Genomic DNA, 18,590 nt, shown 5'->3' with positions numbered 1-18,590 from the left:
AGAAATCCAAACCCCAAGGAGGGCCAGCAAGCCCCTGAAAGACTCCAAGACCTCTCTAGATTCGATTCCAGGTATCAGAAACCATTTTGCCAGTGTTAGGTGAGTGATGGTGGGTACCCTACACTCTCCTCTCCTCCCAGTTTCCTCATTTGGGGAAATCCAAATTCCCATTGAGCTCCCTGCCCTCCGATATCCACTGTGAAGAGAGTGTTTGTTGTGTTCCCTTTGCAACAACAACAACAGCAACAGCACAATCCTACACATTTAGTTCTTCCCTCCTCACATGGCACAAGAACAGTGGTTCCCACCCAGACGCAAAGACATTTGAAATGCCAGCAGCCTGTCCAGCATGAGGAGCAGAATGGCCTTATTCTTTGTGCAGGGGCAGATTTCAGGCACAGCTTGGATGGGAAGGAGGGGTTGTGTCTGCGTGGCATGTGTTCTGCCAGCACCAAGTCAGTCTTAAACTGAAACTGGCAATTTTAAAATGATTGAAATATGCAGGTCATTGGGGTTGTGTGTTTTTTGTTGTTGTTTTGTTTTTAAAGTCCAGCCCAGGCCAGCCACAAAAAGCAGGCCAAGTCGAAGCAGCCCTGCCTTTAGAAGACTGTGTTGGTTCTGAACTTTCAGGGAATCAGAGCTACAGACTCAGCAGCAGAAGGCAATGCTCAGGGCAAAGGGCACTCTGCATTTTTTAGAATTAAAATTCTGCTTGGGAGGGGGCAGTTGGAGCCAACAATGGGCATGCCCCTCCCTAGCTGCTTAAGTCACCCTCCCTAGCTGCTTAAGTCTCCCTAGCTGCTTAAGTCCAAAACATCCCCTCCCTAAATGCCTTTTCCTACAAAAGGGGTGGGGCAGGGGAAGGCCCACCAAGCTTCAGTTGTCCACAATATCTAGTCAGGCCCTTACAAAACAGCCACTTCTGGAATGATGGCAAGAACTGTTCCTCTGCGGAGAGAGACAGCAGAGCTACTTCCAACATAATACTTGTCTAACAGGATGATCCCCAGAAGGCATTTTCCCCTGACACAGAAAAACAGACCAAAAAAAACCCCCCTACACATGTATTTTGTAGGCAGAAAAAGTAGGGTTTACATTTAAATGCATTAATATAATTGCTGACATGCAGAGTAATGAATTGCTGTTGTGGCTACACTGTGAGAGAGGACAATTTTCATCAATCCCCCTTCCCTCTGAAGCCGGCCAACTCCCGAAAATATGTTCAAGAGAACTGTGTGACCCTCAGGGACATATTTTTTTTTTGGAGAGTTACAGTTAACTTCAGAGGAGAGACTGACTGAGAAATTGCCCGTCCTAGGACCAGCACAGCATTAGCAGCATGAACACTGCATACTAATGGATATCAGCCAAAGACAGTACAGATGCCTATTTGAACATGTGTACAGATATGTGAAAGCCACTGATGGTAGCAGCTCCCAAATACAGATACCCAGGGCAAGGAAGGCGGTAGGAAAATGGTACGAATCAGACTATGGTGACAGCAACCCCTCATTACCTTATGAAGCTGCCCAGTACCATCCCCAAGGAAGGCAATGGTATGACCCACTTCTACCATGGCTGCCACAGCTGTCAGTCTTGGAAGAGTAGTTAGAAGTGCCTCAGCCAACACTGGCTTCCGGCTGGCAATGGGACTAGGCGTGTGTTCATCCCCACAGGGATAAGCCTCTGGGGACTCCTGGAAAAAAAAAATTAACAACACGGAAGTAGAAAGGATGGAATGCAGGGTGGGGCAGGCGTTCACAAAGAGATCCCCTCCCCATCAAACAGAAGCAGCCACTTTCATCCCTTCTCACCTTGGGCAACAAGTTGCACAGAGAAGTCACGCCATACTCAATGGCAGCCTCCTCCTCCCTTGTGGGACCTAGTCCAGCTGAGGTGTAACACAGCCGCCGCGTCTGCTCCATGGCCTCATTCACCTCACTCAAGCTGTAGGAGCACAGCGCTGTCTGTGCCGTGGGAGATGCCGTGGAGCCTTGCCCAGTGGCCAAGATGACAAAGAGCGTTGCCCCTTCACCGGGGAACCCGGATGCCAGATGTGCAGCTTGAGCCAGGTTATAAACACGCCCTTTAGCATCCCGACACTCCAAGGGAAGCTCGACGTAGGAGTAGAGGTTAGTGTCATCCATGCAGCTCCGGGAGAGGTAGGCGCGGTACTCCATCTGTGCCTTGGCTCCACGCCGCGAGAACAGGAAGTAGACATAGCCCCCAGAAGCAAAGGCAGCTATGTAGCTATTGTTGTAGTCCGAGAAGTCACCCACCACCAGCTTGCCCATCCCTTCGTTGGAGAAAGCCTGCGATCCATCCAGCTGCCGAATGGTGAATGGCGGGATCCCTCCAGAAAGCTTTGCAGTCAGCCCGCGACCCACAAAGAGGAGGTCTCGGCCACCATGCTGCCCCACCAAGCCCACAGTTGAAACCCGGGGCTCGTTGGCTGCCACAAACTGGTTGTCGCCAGGATCCTCTGGGCGGTACAGGACTTTGGTAATGTCTGCCAAGGCTCGCTTCTCACACACACCCTGGAAGAGCTGCCCACAGACAATCAGCTCCCCGGCATGCTCATTGGGCAACAGGAGCTTGTTCGAATTGTCCGTGAGCCGGGCCTGCGGACAATCGCGAGGATCCCGGAAAGGAAGACACTCGGGGCTGTCTTCCTGTGGCCCTGTGCGCGTCCGCTCCACCAACCTCAGCTCAGGGCTCAGCTGAAATAAGAAGTTGACTGCACCCACATACAGTGTCCCAGTGTCCCGGGCTCGGGCTAGATGATTGAAGGTGGTGTTGGGGACCGAAAAGGATGGGTAGGAAGGTGGGCGGGCAGCTAGGTACAAGGGCAGCAGGAGCACCAGTGCAACCACCAACGAGAGCAGCAGGCGGCCTGGGGACATGTCCACATCCTAGACAGAGGGAGAACAGGAAAGAGTGATCAGCACTCAGTGTAGAAATCCCAAGGCTAGCTCTCAGAACCTGGCAGGCCCAATGATCTCTTGGTTCCTGGGAGAGGGAAATCCAAATGACGCCTCTATCCTGCACTCCCGACCCTCACCAAAACTTCAGCCACTGCATGACACAGGGCATCCCAGACAGCTCCATTATGTGCTGGGAGACCGAAGCATAGGGTTGCTTTCCTTTTCCATGTATTGCCTAGTGTAGCTTTAAAACTGTTTCTGAGTAAGGTTTGGAGACACAGCTGAAAAGAGTTGTTTTTCAGCACTGCCAAGATGTTAAACTGAGGCCACCACTAAAAAAAGAAACAGATAAACCATCTTCCCTCCTGAGTGCCAGCTCAAAGCAAACCTCTCATCCTCCTATCCAATGGATCTCCACAGCCAGCTCTGGAACATGCAAGATGGTTCTTTTATTTGTGTTTGTTTATTCATCCAAATATATCCCATCCTTGGCAATAGCATTCTGCTACTACTTTTTGTATTGTTTTAAGGTTGCATTTACAGAGCGTTTTATGATTTTTGCTCTATGTATGTGGTTTTGTTAGCTGCCTTGGGCAGCATTTGTGGGGAAAGCAGGATAGAAACCCAGGATAGAAACCCATTAATTAATCACTTGAACAAACAATAGGATAAAATAAAAACATAAGGTGAAAACATCTCTATGCACATGTGGCATATGTCTTCCTGCAGCCAGGATCTGTCAACGGGGCCAGCGCTTGTTACCTCACTTCACCTCATGGTCCAGTTAGCCAGTCAGGTCAGCTGTGTTCAGACTGCTTGCCTTTAACCCACCAAAGTCTATGCCTATGTCCTCCCTCCCTTGGTTTAAGTTTGCATTAGCCCAGCATTGTTGCTATCTGACCCCACGTGATGGCAGACCAGGGCTTCCCAAACTTCTAATGATGAAGGCACACTTCTTTCCTGAATGAAAACTAGTGGCAACACCACTCTTGCATCAAAGAGGTTAAAGGTCAAACTAAAGTAAAGTTGCTACATCGAGTCGGTGTGGACTCCTGGCGCCCACAGAGCCCTGTGGCTGTCTTTGGTAGAATACAGGAGGGGTTTACCATTGCCTCCTCCCGCGCAGTATGAGATTATGCTTTTCAGCATCGTCCTATCTCGCTGCTGCCCGATATAGGTGTCTCCCATAGTCTGGGAAACATACCAGCGGGGATTCAAACCAGCAACCTCTTGCTCGCTAGGCAAGTTACTTCACTGCTGCACCATTAGGTGGCCCAAAGATCAAACGACACATGACTTTTTAAATACATGGTTTCCTGTTTGCAGCCACCTTGCCTGCATCCCTGCCTGCCCTTGTCCCAATACCCAGCAGCCACTATCTTGGCCGCTGTGCTCAAAGATCTGCTCCATTCTCCTCCTCAACATATTTGAAAAAGGAGTAGTGGGGTGGAGCAGAAGGAGGAGAGAGTGCTGGGGTTGAGAGTCCCTTCCCCAACTCTCCTCTCCTCCAATCTTCCTCTTTTACTCTACCCCTTTCTCTTCAATACGAAGAGCGAATGGAATGGCTCTTTGTACACCACACAGCTAACCCAGGCATCCAAGTCTTGGGCTGCCTCTGCCTTGAGGGGCGGAGGTTAACACTTCACCCCCATCATCCGAATTCAGATCTCCCCCCCGACAAACACCTACACACAAAAAATCAAAGACATGCAGAGTCAAACTATACTTTAGCCTCATTTAGACATTATAAAATTGCCCCGCTGTAGCCACATACCATGTGGCAAAGGGGGAGGAAGTCCCACCCCCACCGGGCCAATCAGCAGTGCACCCTACTAATAACACTTACGGCTCTTGCCTAAGTGTGATGGCAGGAGCTTCCGTGATTGCCAGACTGGATCGATCCAGCTGACCACCATCACACTTAGGGCTCTTCCCTCTTCAGATAAGCCCTGCTGTAAGTGTGAGCATTGTGGTGCACTGCTGATTGACACAGTGGGGGCAGGACTTCCTCCCCCTTCGTCTGCTGTACATGGCTACAGTGGGGCAATTTTATGAAGTCCGAATGAGGCTATAGTTTGACTGTGAGAGTGCGTAAGAGTAAGAATGTCTCACTCTCGGAAGTGCCTGACATCCCAGGGTTCCTGTGCAAGTCACTGTTCTTGGCATGCCACTTGACTGCAAGGAAGGAAGCCAGCCAGCCCCAAAGCACAGGGTTGCAAGAGGCACCCTGTTTAGAGGGCAGCTTCTTCAGTTGTATTCCTGTACTGGGAGCACTCAATGTAGAGGTATCCTGCCCCAATAAACCTTGCAGGGACACACTGGGTAGCATCCCTCTGTGGATGGGTACTCCAGGGCCACAGAAACCCTGTGAGGAATGACGTTTTGGGAGAGTGTCAAGGGCATTCAAATGCCCATTCCCCCTAAACTTAAAATGTCTTGGTTTGCAGTATACTAATTTTGTTGTCAGACAAAATTTCAAGAGACTGTTGGGATAAAATAAATATAATTACACAAGCCTAAAAAAAAAACCACACACACACACACACAACAACCCACAAGAAGGCAGTTCTAAAACAGCTCAGAACTCTTGCCTGGGTGGGGAGGCTATAGCACCCCTAACTGTTCATTTTGTTATCATGCTACAAAACTAGCCCAGATTCTAGGCTGGTGAAGGGATGTATCAACTTTGAACAAGCATTCCGGTTCACATTCTCTCATTTGGATTAAAAAAAAAACAAGAGAGAGATGCCAATTGCCAGAACATGGCAATCAATCATAGCATTATTATTCACTTGAGATATTCCTTATCTTGCTTCTTGTATCAGGTTTTTAATATGGATAATTGACCAGGAAACCTTGATCTGTGGGTAAAACATGGTTTATTGGGTTACTGGGATTTCTTCTAGAACAATATCTCTTGCCAAGAATCAAGCAATGGGTTTCCAGTTCCTCATATTTTAAAAACTGCAAATAATTAATTTCCTATTGAAATTATCTAGAAAATCTTATCCCAGCACAGATAACAGATTTTGAAAAGAACTGAATCCCAATATGAAAATACTATTTTAAAAGGTGTAACAGAATACTGCTTACTACCACCAGAGGAAAACAACCAATAACAACAACAATAGGGAAAAGGATTTTAGTCAAGGAATATTCTCAAAAGTACGTTTCTTTTTATTTAAACATGGATCTAAGTTTACTGTAATCTGAATTTATCACTGGGAAGCAAATATCTCATTCACCAGTTTAGAATTTAGGAGAGTTTTATAGCATGATAATGAAGTGACCAAAGCCTCTTAATGAACATTGGAAGGAGGCAGTACTTATTTAATATCCCCCCACCCTTACTGTTCATCAAGGGCTATGGAACAGACATCCTTTTCTTATCCCTTCCCAAGACTAGCAAAAATCAGAATAAGGCTGCAATTCTGTGCATGCTTTCTTGAGAGTAAGCCCCATTGAATGTAGTGGGATTTACTTCTGAGTAAACATGCACAGGACAGTGATGTAAAAAAGACTGTAGAAGTAAGGGGGAAATCAGCTTAACTCACCCCTCTCCAAATTTGTGAGTGGAAGCATTCTACTCATGCAAATCTTAGCCTGGCTTTTATTTATACCAGTCACAGAATCCAGCATTTCTTGACACAGAATTTGGAGTGCCTGGCCCAGACTACTGCCCTGAGGGGAATACACACACAAAAGAAGTACAACCTGAAAGTCATCGGGGCTCTAATAAGTGGATCATAATAACTGGTTACCTATTAGCATATTTTTACCATTCTTCCTCATCCGGGTGGTGAATGAACAGTAGGGTTCCCAGATTTGGACTTTTATCCTGGATTTGCAACTATTTAACACCCCCTCCCGCAATTCTTTCTGTGCTGGAGGGGGTTCCCAGAGTTCCAGTGATCCTGCTGCAGGCTCAAATCAATCAGCAGCTGTTGCCCATGAGTAGACCCATTGTGAACAATGGGCTTACCCATATGTAACATTTGCTGACTGGTGGCAGGAGGAGCTCATTTGTATGTGGCTGCTGCGCTGGCAATTGCTATCCCATTCCCCCATCCATGTGGTTTTTGACAGCAGCCTGCCTCCTTGTTTTCTCAGTGACTCACTGGGCCTGGCCTAGTGGCCCCAAGGAGGGACAACTGTTTGGTCGTCTCTGCTGCTCTATAGCTGCGGTGAGCAACTAGCAAGCATCCTCCAGGTCAGGAAACTTATGCTTCCCCTATATGCATCACTGTGGAAACCAGGCTAGTGTTGGAGAAGGGGTGTGTCCCCCCCACCCAAAGACTCATGAGATTCTGCGATCCAGAAGTTACTGGTGTTTTGAATTGTGTGCAAAGGGTTCTCTGGTGGTCCCCACTACTGAAAATAAAAATAAAATGCACCATTTGTCCCATAGGATTTTGTGATCCAGTCAGAGGAAGCCTGGTATTTCAAATGTGTAGGAAAAGAGATGTGCAAGTTGTATTTATTCTCAAATTATGCACCTATTACACCAGTTAGCATATGTTCATTTTATGCAAAATGGAGACCTTTTAGAGACTTTTTTGGTAAACAGCACCAACTATTTCTACTTTTTTGGTGACAGATTTCAACTATTTTCACCACTAGGACCTGGCAATCCTAAGGAACAGGAGAAATAAGATTTCTCTCCTCTCTGCCAACTGTGTAGGGACCTTTATTGCAGGTTAATCCAGAATAACTTTCACTATCTGATTCCCTGCTCCTAATGACTAATGGCAATCAGTATCCTAGTTTCATCAGCAAATGTATGGGTGAGCAGAGTGGAAAGAAATTGTATACACAGTTACAATAATGCCTGAATAAAGCCAAAGAGGTGTGATCTTGTACATGCCCCAAGGGGCAAAGCGTAATTTATGCAGAATCGTCTAGAGCAGTGTAAAACAGAATAATCTGAGAATAAATAGGGAGATGACTTGATTAGCAAGCCAGAGGTTGCCGGTTCAAATCCCTGCTGGTATGTTCCCCAGACTATGGGAAACACCTATAACGGGCAGCAGCGATAAAGGAAGATGCTGAAAGGCATCATCTCATACTGCTTGGGAGATTGCAATGGTAAACCCCTCCTGTATTCTACCAAAGACAACCACAGGGCTCTGTGGGCGCCAGGAGTTGACACTGACCTGACGGCACACTTTACTTTAGCAGACCTCCAGTATCCTCTCACCTCCATAGCCTAGGAAACCTCTGCTTTTGTGGCTTCAGTGCCTATCCCCTTCAAATTTCAGTCCCACCTGCACAATTGTTTTTCCTGTATGCTAAGACATTGTCCCATTTCCTCCACTCTTTCCCACAGCCAGCCCCAGATCCCGCCCTCTTCTCCTTCCCTAACAATCTACCATTAGCCCTAATAAGAGGATGGAGAAACCAAGTGGAAGAAGGGAAGGTACTCTTGGGCATGCTTTCACCTTGGAGATGAGCACCCTCCCCACCCCCTCTCAACACTCACTAGGATTTAGCAGCACAGGGAAGGCGATTAAGCCGTCCCATCGGAATTAATCCCGCTCCCTCAGCGAGGTCACAGATCAGACACCAGACACTGCAGGAGAGAGTGGTGTGACGGGGGCGGGCTAAATGGCACAAGGCTGCTCTCAACTGCAGTGCCCACTCTTCACTCTGCTCCCTATTTCTGTTCTTATTACTGAATTTACTTATATTGCCCCAAAAAGATTAGTGAGGGACTTGTCTTGGTTACACAGTTAATGTGAATTTTGGGCACATAAAAGCTGTTCCTGGGTATTTGGCGGGGGGCGATCTTACTGATTTTGGGGCTGGAGAAGCAAAATACACCTCTCAGTACTAGATTTCCCCAAATATAGATGTGTCTTAAGACTGGCCAGGTTTTACCCTTTGCTCTGCTATAGGGGAAATAGAGGGGACTGCCCCTTGCTGATCATCTCTGCTCCCATGAAAGCAATGAGACTGAACCTGTTCGACACATGCTTTGACCCTGTTTGTTCTATTCAGATTATCAAACTGAAGGTTCAGTACAAGAAAACATTACACTTTATTACAGCCAACAATAAATATGTAATTGAAGTTTTTATCAAAGTTTTCATGGATGCAACGAGGATAAAAATGGAGCGGAAAGAATTGCACTGTTGTAACAATTTGCCAATTCTTGTGCATTTATTCTTTTGGCTGGTATATGATTAATAAACTGGGGAAAAGTTGACTTGGAAATGCAACTCAGTACTGAGGTATTGAGAGAAATACCAAAGTACTGAAGGAAATGTAAGCTTTGGGGTATGTTAAATATTTCATGTTAGACAATTTAACCAAAAGGCTAATCGAGCAATGAGGACAAAAAAACAAACACTCACAAAAGATATATTCCACCCCACTCAATAGGTTTCGCAATCTCAACTGGAGCCAGGGCAGGCACAAGTATGAACCGGCCAGTCCACCTGTACGTTGGCATCGGGACCACAGGTGTGCAAAGAACATACTTTTGGCAAAGGGACTGCAGGTTTGCATGGCTTCCTCCCTGCCCTCATGACAAGACACATAGCACTATAGAGGATGCCATCAGGAAGCGGGCTCTTCAAAAAGCCTCCCCCACTACTCCTGCCAGCAATGCTCCAATTCCCCTGACCCAGCTTGTTGCCTCAACACACAGCTGTGAAGGTGTTCCCCCCCCCTCCCTCACATAATTCCTAACCCAGCAATGCACACCCACCCTTTTCTAGCTCATCAAGCAGCAAATGGGCCCATCTGCCTGCTGGAGCAGAGGAGGGAGAAGAACCCAGACATTCAACATCCTGGCTGGGAATCAAACCTTCTGTCTCATCCCTCCCTTCCCCCAGTCTCAGGTGGGGGTGGGCAGGAAGCAAGGGACTAGAGCTTAGCGTAACCCCTCCCCCTTCCCTTCCCTCCTGGCAACAGCTGGAAGGGGAGCAGAGGCAGCACATGTAGCAACACCACAACGCTGCCTACACACACCCCAAATCCCAGAGGGCGGTGAGAGAGAGAGAGACACACACACACACACACACAGACACACACACAGAGAGACAATGGCACAGGGTGGGGCTGTAAGAAGGAAACAAAAGACACCCCGCCCCCCGCAAACAGGCTTCTAGGAAAAGGATCCAGGGATCCCGATTCCCAATTTCAAAGTCAGATTCCTTTGCCATGCCAGGAAAGTCAGTCTATTGTCGAAGCACATGGCCAGCTGCTTATCCCGCTACTAAAATATCTGCCTGGGAAAGGTGTCACACACCAAGACAGAAGTGGGCACCCATCTGCACATCTCCGGCTCTGCCCCCAGAGATGGAGCCCACAAGTCCCAGCTCCCCGAAACACCTCCCTTATGAAGTCCCACTCGAACTTCCAGCACTTACCGGTTGGCTGCGCAGGGGGCATTTCAGCTCCCACATGATAACATCAGGCAGGGGGACTCCGCAGACATCCCTATAGGGGAAGGAAAGAGATAAGACAGCATATGCATTCACATGGTGTATGTGTGTGTGTGCATGACAGGGAGGTAGGATGGCGATTCAAGGCTGCATCAATGGCTGCTGTGATAACCTCCCCCAATCAAAGCCCCCACTGTTCCCATCTGGGCTGTGCCATCACAGAGCCACACGGGGCTAAAGGGGCCCATTATCCCAAAGCAATAGAGCTCTCACAACCCTCACGCACATGGCACCAGCACCCCAGAGAGAATGAAATGGGGTGGAGGGAGAGGAGGCTGTGGGTGCAGAATGAAAAGGACTGCCAGATTTACGAGAAAAGGCTGCAGACTGGGGCATCAGCTGATCTGATGGGTGTCGGGAGGGGGTCAGGACAGCAAGAAACGGACAGGTCAGGACTTGTGTCTAGCCCTTGGATGAGGAACAGAGGACCCCCTTGTAATCTGGTTGCATGGGGTTATTGATTAATTGTTGGCTGGAGGGAGCAGAAAGAAGGAGATCTGTGGGTATGACCATGCCTGGTTTGTTGGGATCTGTTGGCCCTTTTTAAATTTTTCTGATCTAGGGATGGCATGGTGAGGATGGGGGAGAAATAACAGAGCAACACAGAAATGCCTCCAAGACATTTTAGTAAAAGGATAGGGCAGGCAAAACCAATGGATACAGCAAGGAAGATTTATTGGCAAAGCTAATATCCAAATTTGGAATTTGATTTTGCTGTGCGGTACAGCTCTCCTTCTGTTTACGCCAAGGCATTTAAGTGCCTGAGGAAGAAACCTCACACCCCAGTTCATCAATTGACATGGGGTTCAATCTATCTGGAGGTTCTCCAGCACATGCCTTACTGCAATGAGCTCCTGTTCATTTCAACAGCGTTTGCACCAAACTTTGCAATGGCTTGGGCCCCACAAATCAGATCTTTGACCATCTCCCACTCTGCTGCCCAGAATCTAACCCCTGAAGCAACTGCTTCACCGTAGGGCCACCTCTAGAGCAAGAAAGGACGAGCAGACTGAGCAATCCTTTGGCTGAATTCCGGCTTGCCCCAACAAAACCACACACTGAAGTTTCAATCAAACCGACAGATGTTGCCCCTTAGTGCCAGCCTGCCGCTCTCCTGCTAATCCTGGCCTTGCTGCTGCTACGGATGCCCCCTTCCAAGCTCCGTTCCTGCAAGCAGCGCTCTCCTCTGGCTTTCCCAGGCAATTACTGTGCTTCCTCCCACTCCCCACCCCACCCTAATCTATTATAGCACACAAGCAATCCCATTAAAGCCCCATCGATCCTCCTTTGCGGGCTCCAGGAAGCTGCAGAATCTGGGGCATTTGGCTGGAGCAGGGAGGGGCAGGACATTCCCTGCAAGGGAGCGGGTGCAAGATTAAGGCTGTGGGGAGGAGGGTCAGGGAATAAAACAGAAAGGACATGTATGTAGAATGCAAGACCAAGGGGTCAGGGAGAAGAGTTCAAGGTGTTCCTTCATCAAGGCTTCCCCCGCGCCCCCAGGAACATGGATCCTGCCACATTTGGTCCTACCTATTTCTCTCCCCCCCCACCTCCTTAGACAAGTTAGGAACTGGGCACCACCTCACTCCTCCTCCCAGTTCCTCCACCCTCTCCCACATTCATGCTTCCACCACTCCCCAGTGTGCTTGCTGCTGGGCCTGGAGTCAACTGAGGCCTCCCTCTGCTGGAGAAGGCCGAGGCTGGGAAGGTGTCAGGGTCAGCAAGAAGCTGCTGTTCTTTGGCAGGCACCCAGTGCAGCCGCCCCCACAGCGGGAAGCAGGCGTGGGGAGAGCCATGCCAGTCCAGGGGCTGCTGAATGCCCCCTTTGTCTGGATCGGGGAGGGGGGGCAGGGATAGAGCCACCCCTGATAAGAGCCCAAAGGATAATGAGAGAAACTGGCTCAGGGAGTTAGTCACTACTGTGTTTAACCCTCCAGCGGCCAAAGTTCGCCGGACAAGTGTGAGCAAGGAAGGAACAAACCATTTGCAGGTGGGGAAACCTGGGCGGCCCCCTCCAAACCCAGGTACAACCTTCTGACCTTGGATCCACCACAGGGACTGGAAAGGGAGAAGAGGAGCTGCACGAGACCGGGACGCAGGCAGCAGGGTGGGCGGCAATCAATGTGGCATTGAGGGCCTTCCAGGGTAACAAGCTTTGGGGTAGGAAAATGTGCCGAGGGCTGAAAGAGGGTGTCAAAGCAAGTCAGAGCGTGAAGCTAAAAGACAGAGCTGGGAATGTGGGCCGGACGTGAAGGGACCACAGCCAACAGGGAAGGCTGGTGCCTTGCCACAAACCACTCGTATTTCCTCACTCGCTGTATTGCTGGATGTACCAAGTTCTCACGGGCATTGCCCCACGAAGAGAGGAAGGGAGACATGCCCCTCCAGTAATCTCCCAGACACTCCTATGCACGGTCTGCACTATCCAGCTTCTCCACCACCTACCACCATCTCCTGGTCCCCTCTCAGTCCACAGCCACCGTTCCCTCGTGGACTCCAGCCGCAGGCTCCCAGCACACACCTGCTTCAGTGGGAAAGCAGGTTCTTCCTTCGCCTGGGAGGCGCCTGGCACCGCTTCCCTTTCACAGGTTGCTACGCCGGGCTCTGGGCAACACAACAACAAGCCCAGCCCGGCATTGCTGCTGCCTGCAAGAGTGAAGAACGTGGGCAGCAGCCCCGGTAATCCCTCCCACGCGCGGCAGCAAATGGGGCTGGGGAGCCTGGGATGGGAACCACACACTGGTAGTGTCTATGCAGCCCTTTGTGGGGGGGGGGAGAACGGGTGAAGGCTGAAGGGCATTCACACAGCTGGGGGCATGGAAGGAAGCATCAGCAAATGAGGAGAGACCCCCCACCAACTGAAGTCTATGATGGAATCACCGTGCTGGACCCACCCTAGAGTAATGATCCCACACTGCCGCCATGTACAGCTTTACACATTATATGTGTGTGTGGGGGGGGAAGAGATAGAGAGAGATAATCACAGTGTTTGTTATATAATCCGGGCAGAAGTTAAGCGCTATTTGCTAGTCTATGGTAAACAGTCCCATTAAGGGGAGACAAGCACTAATCTCCCCCTACGCTGTGTGGGGGGGAGGAGGAGGGGCAGAAGAGAACAACACTGCTCCAGGATTAGAATCATGTGATGCCGAGTTCTTGGCAAATCCATTCCTCCCCCACCCACCCCCACCACCCCGCCCCACTGCTTAGCCATGCACTGGCTGGAGCCTCTGGGGAGAAAGACAGTGTGGAAGGACACCACTTTTACTGCCCCCCCCCACTTATTACTTTAGAAAGATGAAGCAACCCCAACAACACCCATTGTTAACTTAATCGCTGTGTGACTGACGGCAGTCAGTCTGGGACTTGTCCCAGAGCCAGCGGGGGGGGGGGGGGGCACAGACTCCCACCTCCCCACACCTACAGCAGACGGCTTGCCTTGGAAACCCTCCCACCAAGGTTCACACACACACACACACACACACACACACACACACACAAAGCATCACAACCAGTACTACATCTGGCCACCCAGCAATCGTAGTAACTCCTTCCTATAGATAACCAACCCCCTCCTCGGACCCCTTACTCCAAATGCACCTCTCCCCTGCTGCTACTCCTCCACAATCCTACCACCTCCAACCTCAGCCATTTGGCTACCATTTAAGTGCATCCATTTGGATAGCCCCATCTCAGTCACAAGGGTATGAAACGGTTTTATTTTTTCAGCAAGATTCCCACGTCTGTGGAGGGAAGAGCAAAAGCAGCAGGAGGTGTGAAGCTAGGCCGTTCTGCATACTTAGGGCAGTGGGTGGGTGTGGTATCTTTTACGGGATTGTTTGTTCGTGCATATCATTTTGGTTACCCTATATCACTTGTCCTCCTTTGCAATACTGTGCTTGTATTACAGGGGGGACCAGAAGGGTCAGGTCCCCATAACTATTGAAGTGGGTGGGGCATGATTTGGCTAAGTTTGAATTTGGAGGTGAGGCTTGTGGATTTCTTTAAGGACCACCTTCATTTCCCCCCACACCTGGAGCACCAGTTATGTATGATCAGCATTATATTTTCAGATTCCTGTCTGTTGAATTTAATTTTTAAAAAATCTTATGAAATAGTGGGTGTGTGAGGAGAAGGATGTGCAGTCGGATTCCAACAAAGACTCCAGCACAGGCTGTACCAAACCAATGTGCAGGGAGGGTGGAACACCCCATTTATCAGGGGTGATCATCTCAACTAGTTTAAGCTTCTTTCTTTTTATGTGAGCAGGGATTGGGGTTCTCTGCTTAGTACATGGGTGGCTCACCCGAAGCTCTCCAGCTGTTCTTGGACTACAACTCCCGTCAACCCCAGCTGCAATAAATTGCAACAGAGGATTTGGGGAGCTCTAGGCCAACCACTGCTGGAGAACCTCAGGTTGGCCACCCTTGGCTTAGTGCACAGGGGACCTAGACCTCCCCCACACCCAAATTAGGGATTCATCCTAAAATGTACCCAATTAACTGTTTCCAATTAGTAGAATTCTGAGAGAAAGGAGAGTACAAAATCAAAGCAACGTGAGTGTGTGAAGCACTGCATTTTAAAGCAATGCAAGGAGCAGTAAGACCTCCACTAAGCCTCCAGCATGAACGGATCTATTCCGGCATCAGAATTCACACACAGGGTGGCAGGGCTGGTGGCATATTAACCTGAAGCCGCTGGAAAATCCAGAGCCATCCTCTGTTTCACTAGCCTTTAAAGGCAGAGATGACACAACTTAAATCAGGGTGTCAATATAAGCCACCCTGCTGCCCATCTAACAGAACTTTAAACCGGGGCAATTAAAAGCAAGTTCATCCCAACTGTGACCTTATTTGACAAAGGCAAGAAAGTGCTTCATTCTAAGAAAGAAAACAGTGATGTCAGAAAAGTCTGCCTAGAAACCACCACCTCTCATCAGACTGCCCTTCCGTCTGATGTGTGGGGTCTTTCTGTAGTCACTTGGTCGAAAAGGAAGTCCACTTTATTTATTTATTACACTTTACACTTTTTTTGCACTTTACACTTCCTCAGTGGCACTTTCATTTCCTTCCTATCTTCCAGGACTGATCTCTGGCATTAAAAACAGATGCCAGCCAGGACTGAGCCCCAACACAAATTAAATTCTGAGCAGGGGGTCTCTCTCCAAATGAGCCAGCCATAACCCAGGAGTGCCAGACAATGTCCCTATTAACCCTGGCAAAGGGCGAGAAAAAGTACACCTTTCCCACATTCAAACATACTCAAAATTCCACTTCTCTGAGGTTACAGGAGAGGGTGCCATGTAAACAGAAATAAACTAGGAATGCTCTACCATCCAAACCAGTCCAGCTTTAGGACTGAGGGCAGACATCTGTGTCTCCCAGAGGCTTAACCAAAGCACAGGATGATGAAAAGAGAGGAACCAGGACAGCACCAGGAACATGTGCTTTTGGATACCTGGGAAAAAACCCAGCTTGCCCTTCCCCTCCCCTCCACTGTGCAGTCCTTGCTTGGCTTGATGAGGCATGCCCAGGACTCACTGGTTTTGCACAAGCCATCCCCCAACCCCATACTTTCAAAAGACAAGTTGCAACCCTCTTTATCCACACCCTGTCCAGGCACCTGTTTCCAAGACCCATTTGGAATCTTCTAGCTAACCCAGAAAGACAATCACAGACCAATGGGGAATGCACAGAAGACACAGAAGCACACAAAGCATCCCACTCCATAAGGGAGGATAGTGCCACACAACAGTCTCTGGGGAAAGGCGGTGACAGAAAGGAAGGAGGGGCAGTCTGTCCAAAACCCAGTTCCAAACCTTTATCATGATCTCTCTCCTCCCAAGCAGCCCCGTTCCAAGTATGAGCATTTAAACCTCCCCACCGGTTCAGAAGCACTCCCCTTCCTTCCAAGGTGCTCACTTTCTGGTGGGAAAAAGAATAGGGCTTGAATACAAAGCGCAGGGCGGGAGGAGAGAGATTTAGGAGAGATAATAGAGTTGGGTGGAGGAATTAGAAAGTGGGGCCTGAATGAAGGCGAAACGTGCCGTGGGAAGTCGCTAAAGATAGAGATGGTAGGGAAACCTTAAAGGAGGGCTGGAGAAAGAATGAGGAGGCACAGACCTGGAGAGAGGGGGTGGTGAGAAGAGCCCGAGGATCCGAAGAGCGGCAAGTTTTGCAAAGGAATGAGGGACTCGCCAAGGAGGCGAGAAAGAGACTCCCAGGGGGTGGGATCGTGGGGAGGGGAGGGGAGGAGCTGACTGGGGAGAAGGGCGCACGGGCTGGTTCTTGTCAGGGAATGGACCACATTAAGTGGGATTTAGCCAGTGACTCCGGTAAGCGGGGCGGCGGTGGGGGAAGAGAACGGAGAGTCTCAGGAAGGCACTGGAGCCTTAGGGGGCAGATGCTATCCATCTCCTCCGGGGACAAAAAGGATTGCAAGACCGCAAGGCGCCCGACGGCACATCCCCCCTCTCCACCCCTCAAGCGCCTCGGATGCGCCTTACCTGGTGAGTGAAGTTAAGGAGAACTTGCAGCCGATCACCGCTCCCAACTAGCAGCGGCAGCGATTATACCAGCAGCCACTCCCCCACAATGCACTGCTGCCAACTCCGAAGCAGGAGTCGCGTCGCTTTGCCGGCGGTTCCCAGCCAATTCCAAGCCATCCCGCCCCCTCCCAAAGCCCCAAGGCTGGCCAGAGCTGGAGGCCCAAGGGCGCCCCCTGCTGCCCGCCACCGCCATGCCCAACCCACACGCTCGTTCCCTGTCCACCAAAGTTTCTTCGCTGCAGCTTCTTAACAGACCCAAAGTCCCAAGCCAAGCCATAATAGGAGGACCAAGCAAAGCAAAGCACTGAAATCTCTCCCGGCGCAAAGATACCTTCCCGGATTGCAGTGCCGAAACTGCTCCAAAACCACGCCGAACCCAGCAGGCTCCAAAGAAACAGGATCGGCACCTGTTCATCGTTTGTATGGCATCCACTCCGGCCCCTGCTAACTGGGCAAAGACAAAGAGGCATCTTTTCAAGGGCGGGGGCGGCGGGGGCGGGTGGCTCTGTTCTGTTTAGCAGGGTGGGAGCAACTGTCCCTGTTCAGCCCGATGGCTGTTGCTGGTGTGTGTCTCCCTTGGGATTCTTTTTAAACTGAGCGCCTGAACAACGGGAACCATTTTCTCACAACCTGCTATGCAAGAACTATACTTATCACACTTTATTTCTTAAAGTGTAGTAAATCAATATTTTATTTTATTTCTTAAAGAGCAGTAAATAAATATTTTATTGTTGTTATCGTTCCTGCTTTCTATTTTTGTCTCTTAGGGAGATTCCTTCCAGTGGAGATTTGGTAGAGAGCAGGTTTGTCATTCTTCAGGGTTGAATCCCTTCCCCAAGTCTCTGCACTACAGGAAAGTCTTAGAATCGGGAGCATCCTGTCATGAGCACATACTGGGGTGGCCGCGGCCCAAGGTGTCACCTGAGGCGAAGCGCCAAATGCCTCCTGTGGTGGGGCCCACTGCCAGCCCCCTTTCAAAACCAGCGCTTGCCATCTTTGGAAGTACATGGGAGTCAGGGAGGAGTAAAGGTTGTTAGCAGCCTCCTCTTTTTCTCCTCTGGCTTCTTGCAAGCTTTGCAAAGTGTATGAGGAGAGGCACTCCTTCAAACTTGCACAGCTCAGGAAAGAGCTGCTTTGCTGGTGATGACAAGGGGCAGTTTGCCATCCGGCTGCCACCCCAGTAATCGGCCGCCTGAGGCAGTTGCTTCACCTTGTCTCATATTGTGAAAGGGGTGCCCCGAGCACAAATGATAGTGCGCCGCATCTAGCTGCCAGAGTTGGATCTTCACAGTGCGTGGATGGGTGAGGCTGGGACAGTAATCCTTTGTAGCAGTGTTATGAATCTGTTTTTATCGGAGAAGTGTTGGAAGCTATGGTATGGAGTGTTACTATTTTGAGAACTCTGTCCATAATAAGTAAAAACAAAACAAAACAACACTCCGTGTTCAAATTATGGGAGAATAGGTTGGGGATTCATGAAATCCTTGGAGCCCATCCTTTGACCCCACCCCCATCTAGGTATTTGACACCAGTTTAGCTCTCTGCAGCCTTCTAAATGAGGAGGCAGGAATAAAAGACAAGGGGCAGCACCCTGCCCACCCCCCATTTAAGCACTGAGAAAACCTAAGTATATTATAGAATGTGTTTTATTTAGTATGGTCACCTTTTAAC

General features: G+C 49.6%; 1 protein-coding gene across 6 annotated transcripts in view; it reads right to left on the bottom strand.

Moving 5' to 3' along the window:
• The window catches only part of PLXNB3 (plexin B3), a 65,063-nt gene extending 47,794 nt beyond the window's left edge, over positions 1-17,269 (bottom strand). For 2 of the 6 annotated variants that reach the window (XM_053300316.1, XM_053300321.1), the window contains exons 1-4: positions 16,878-16,981; positions 10,298-10,367; positions 1,815-2,912; positions 1,517-1,696 (exon numbers count right to left, since the gene is read on the bottom strand). In XM_053300316.1, the coding sequence (XP_053156291.1) occupies positions 1,517-1,696; positions 1,815-2,912; positions 10,298-10,333 (1,314 nt within the window). In that variant the 5' untranslated portion in view covers positions 10,334-10,367; positions 16,878-16,981. The other 4 variants (XM_053300320.1, XM_053300317.1, XM_053300319.1 and 1 more) reach the window with 4 other exon arrangements.
• Between the last annotated feature and the right edge of the window lie 1,321 nt (positions 17,270-18,590).

Source organism: Hemicordylus capensis, chromosome 2 (assembly GCF_027244095.1).
Source record: "Hemicordylus capensis ecotype Gifberg chromosome 2, rHemCap1.1.pri, whole genome shotgun sequence".
NCBI classification, from domain to species: domain Eukaryota; kingdom Metazoa; phylum Chordata; class Lepidosauria; order Squamata; family Cordylidae; genus Hemicordylus; species Hemicordylus capensis.
Note: the sequence above shows the minus strand (reverse complement) of the source record. Positions and strands in the feature narration are given on the sequence as shown.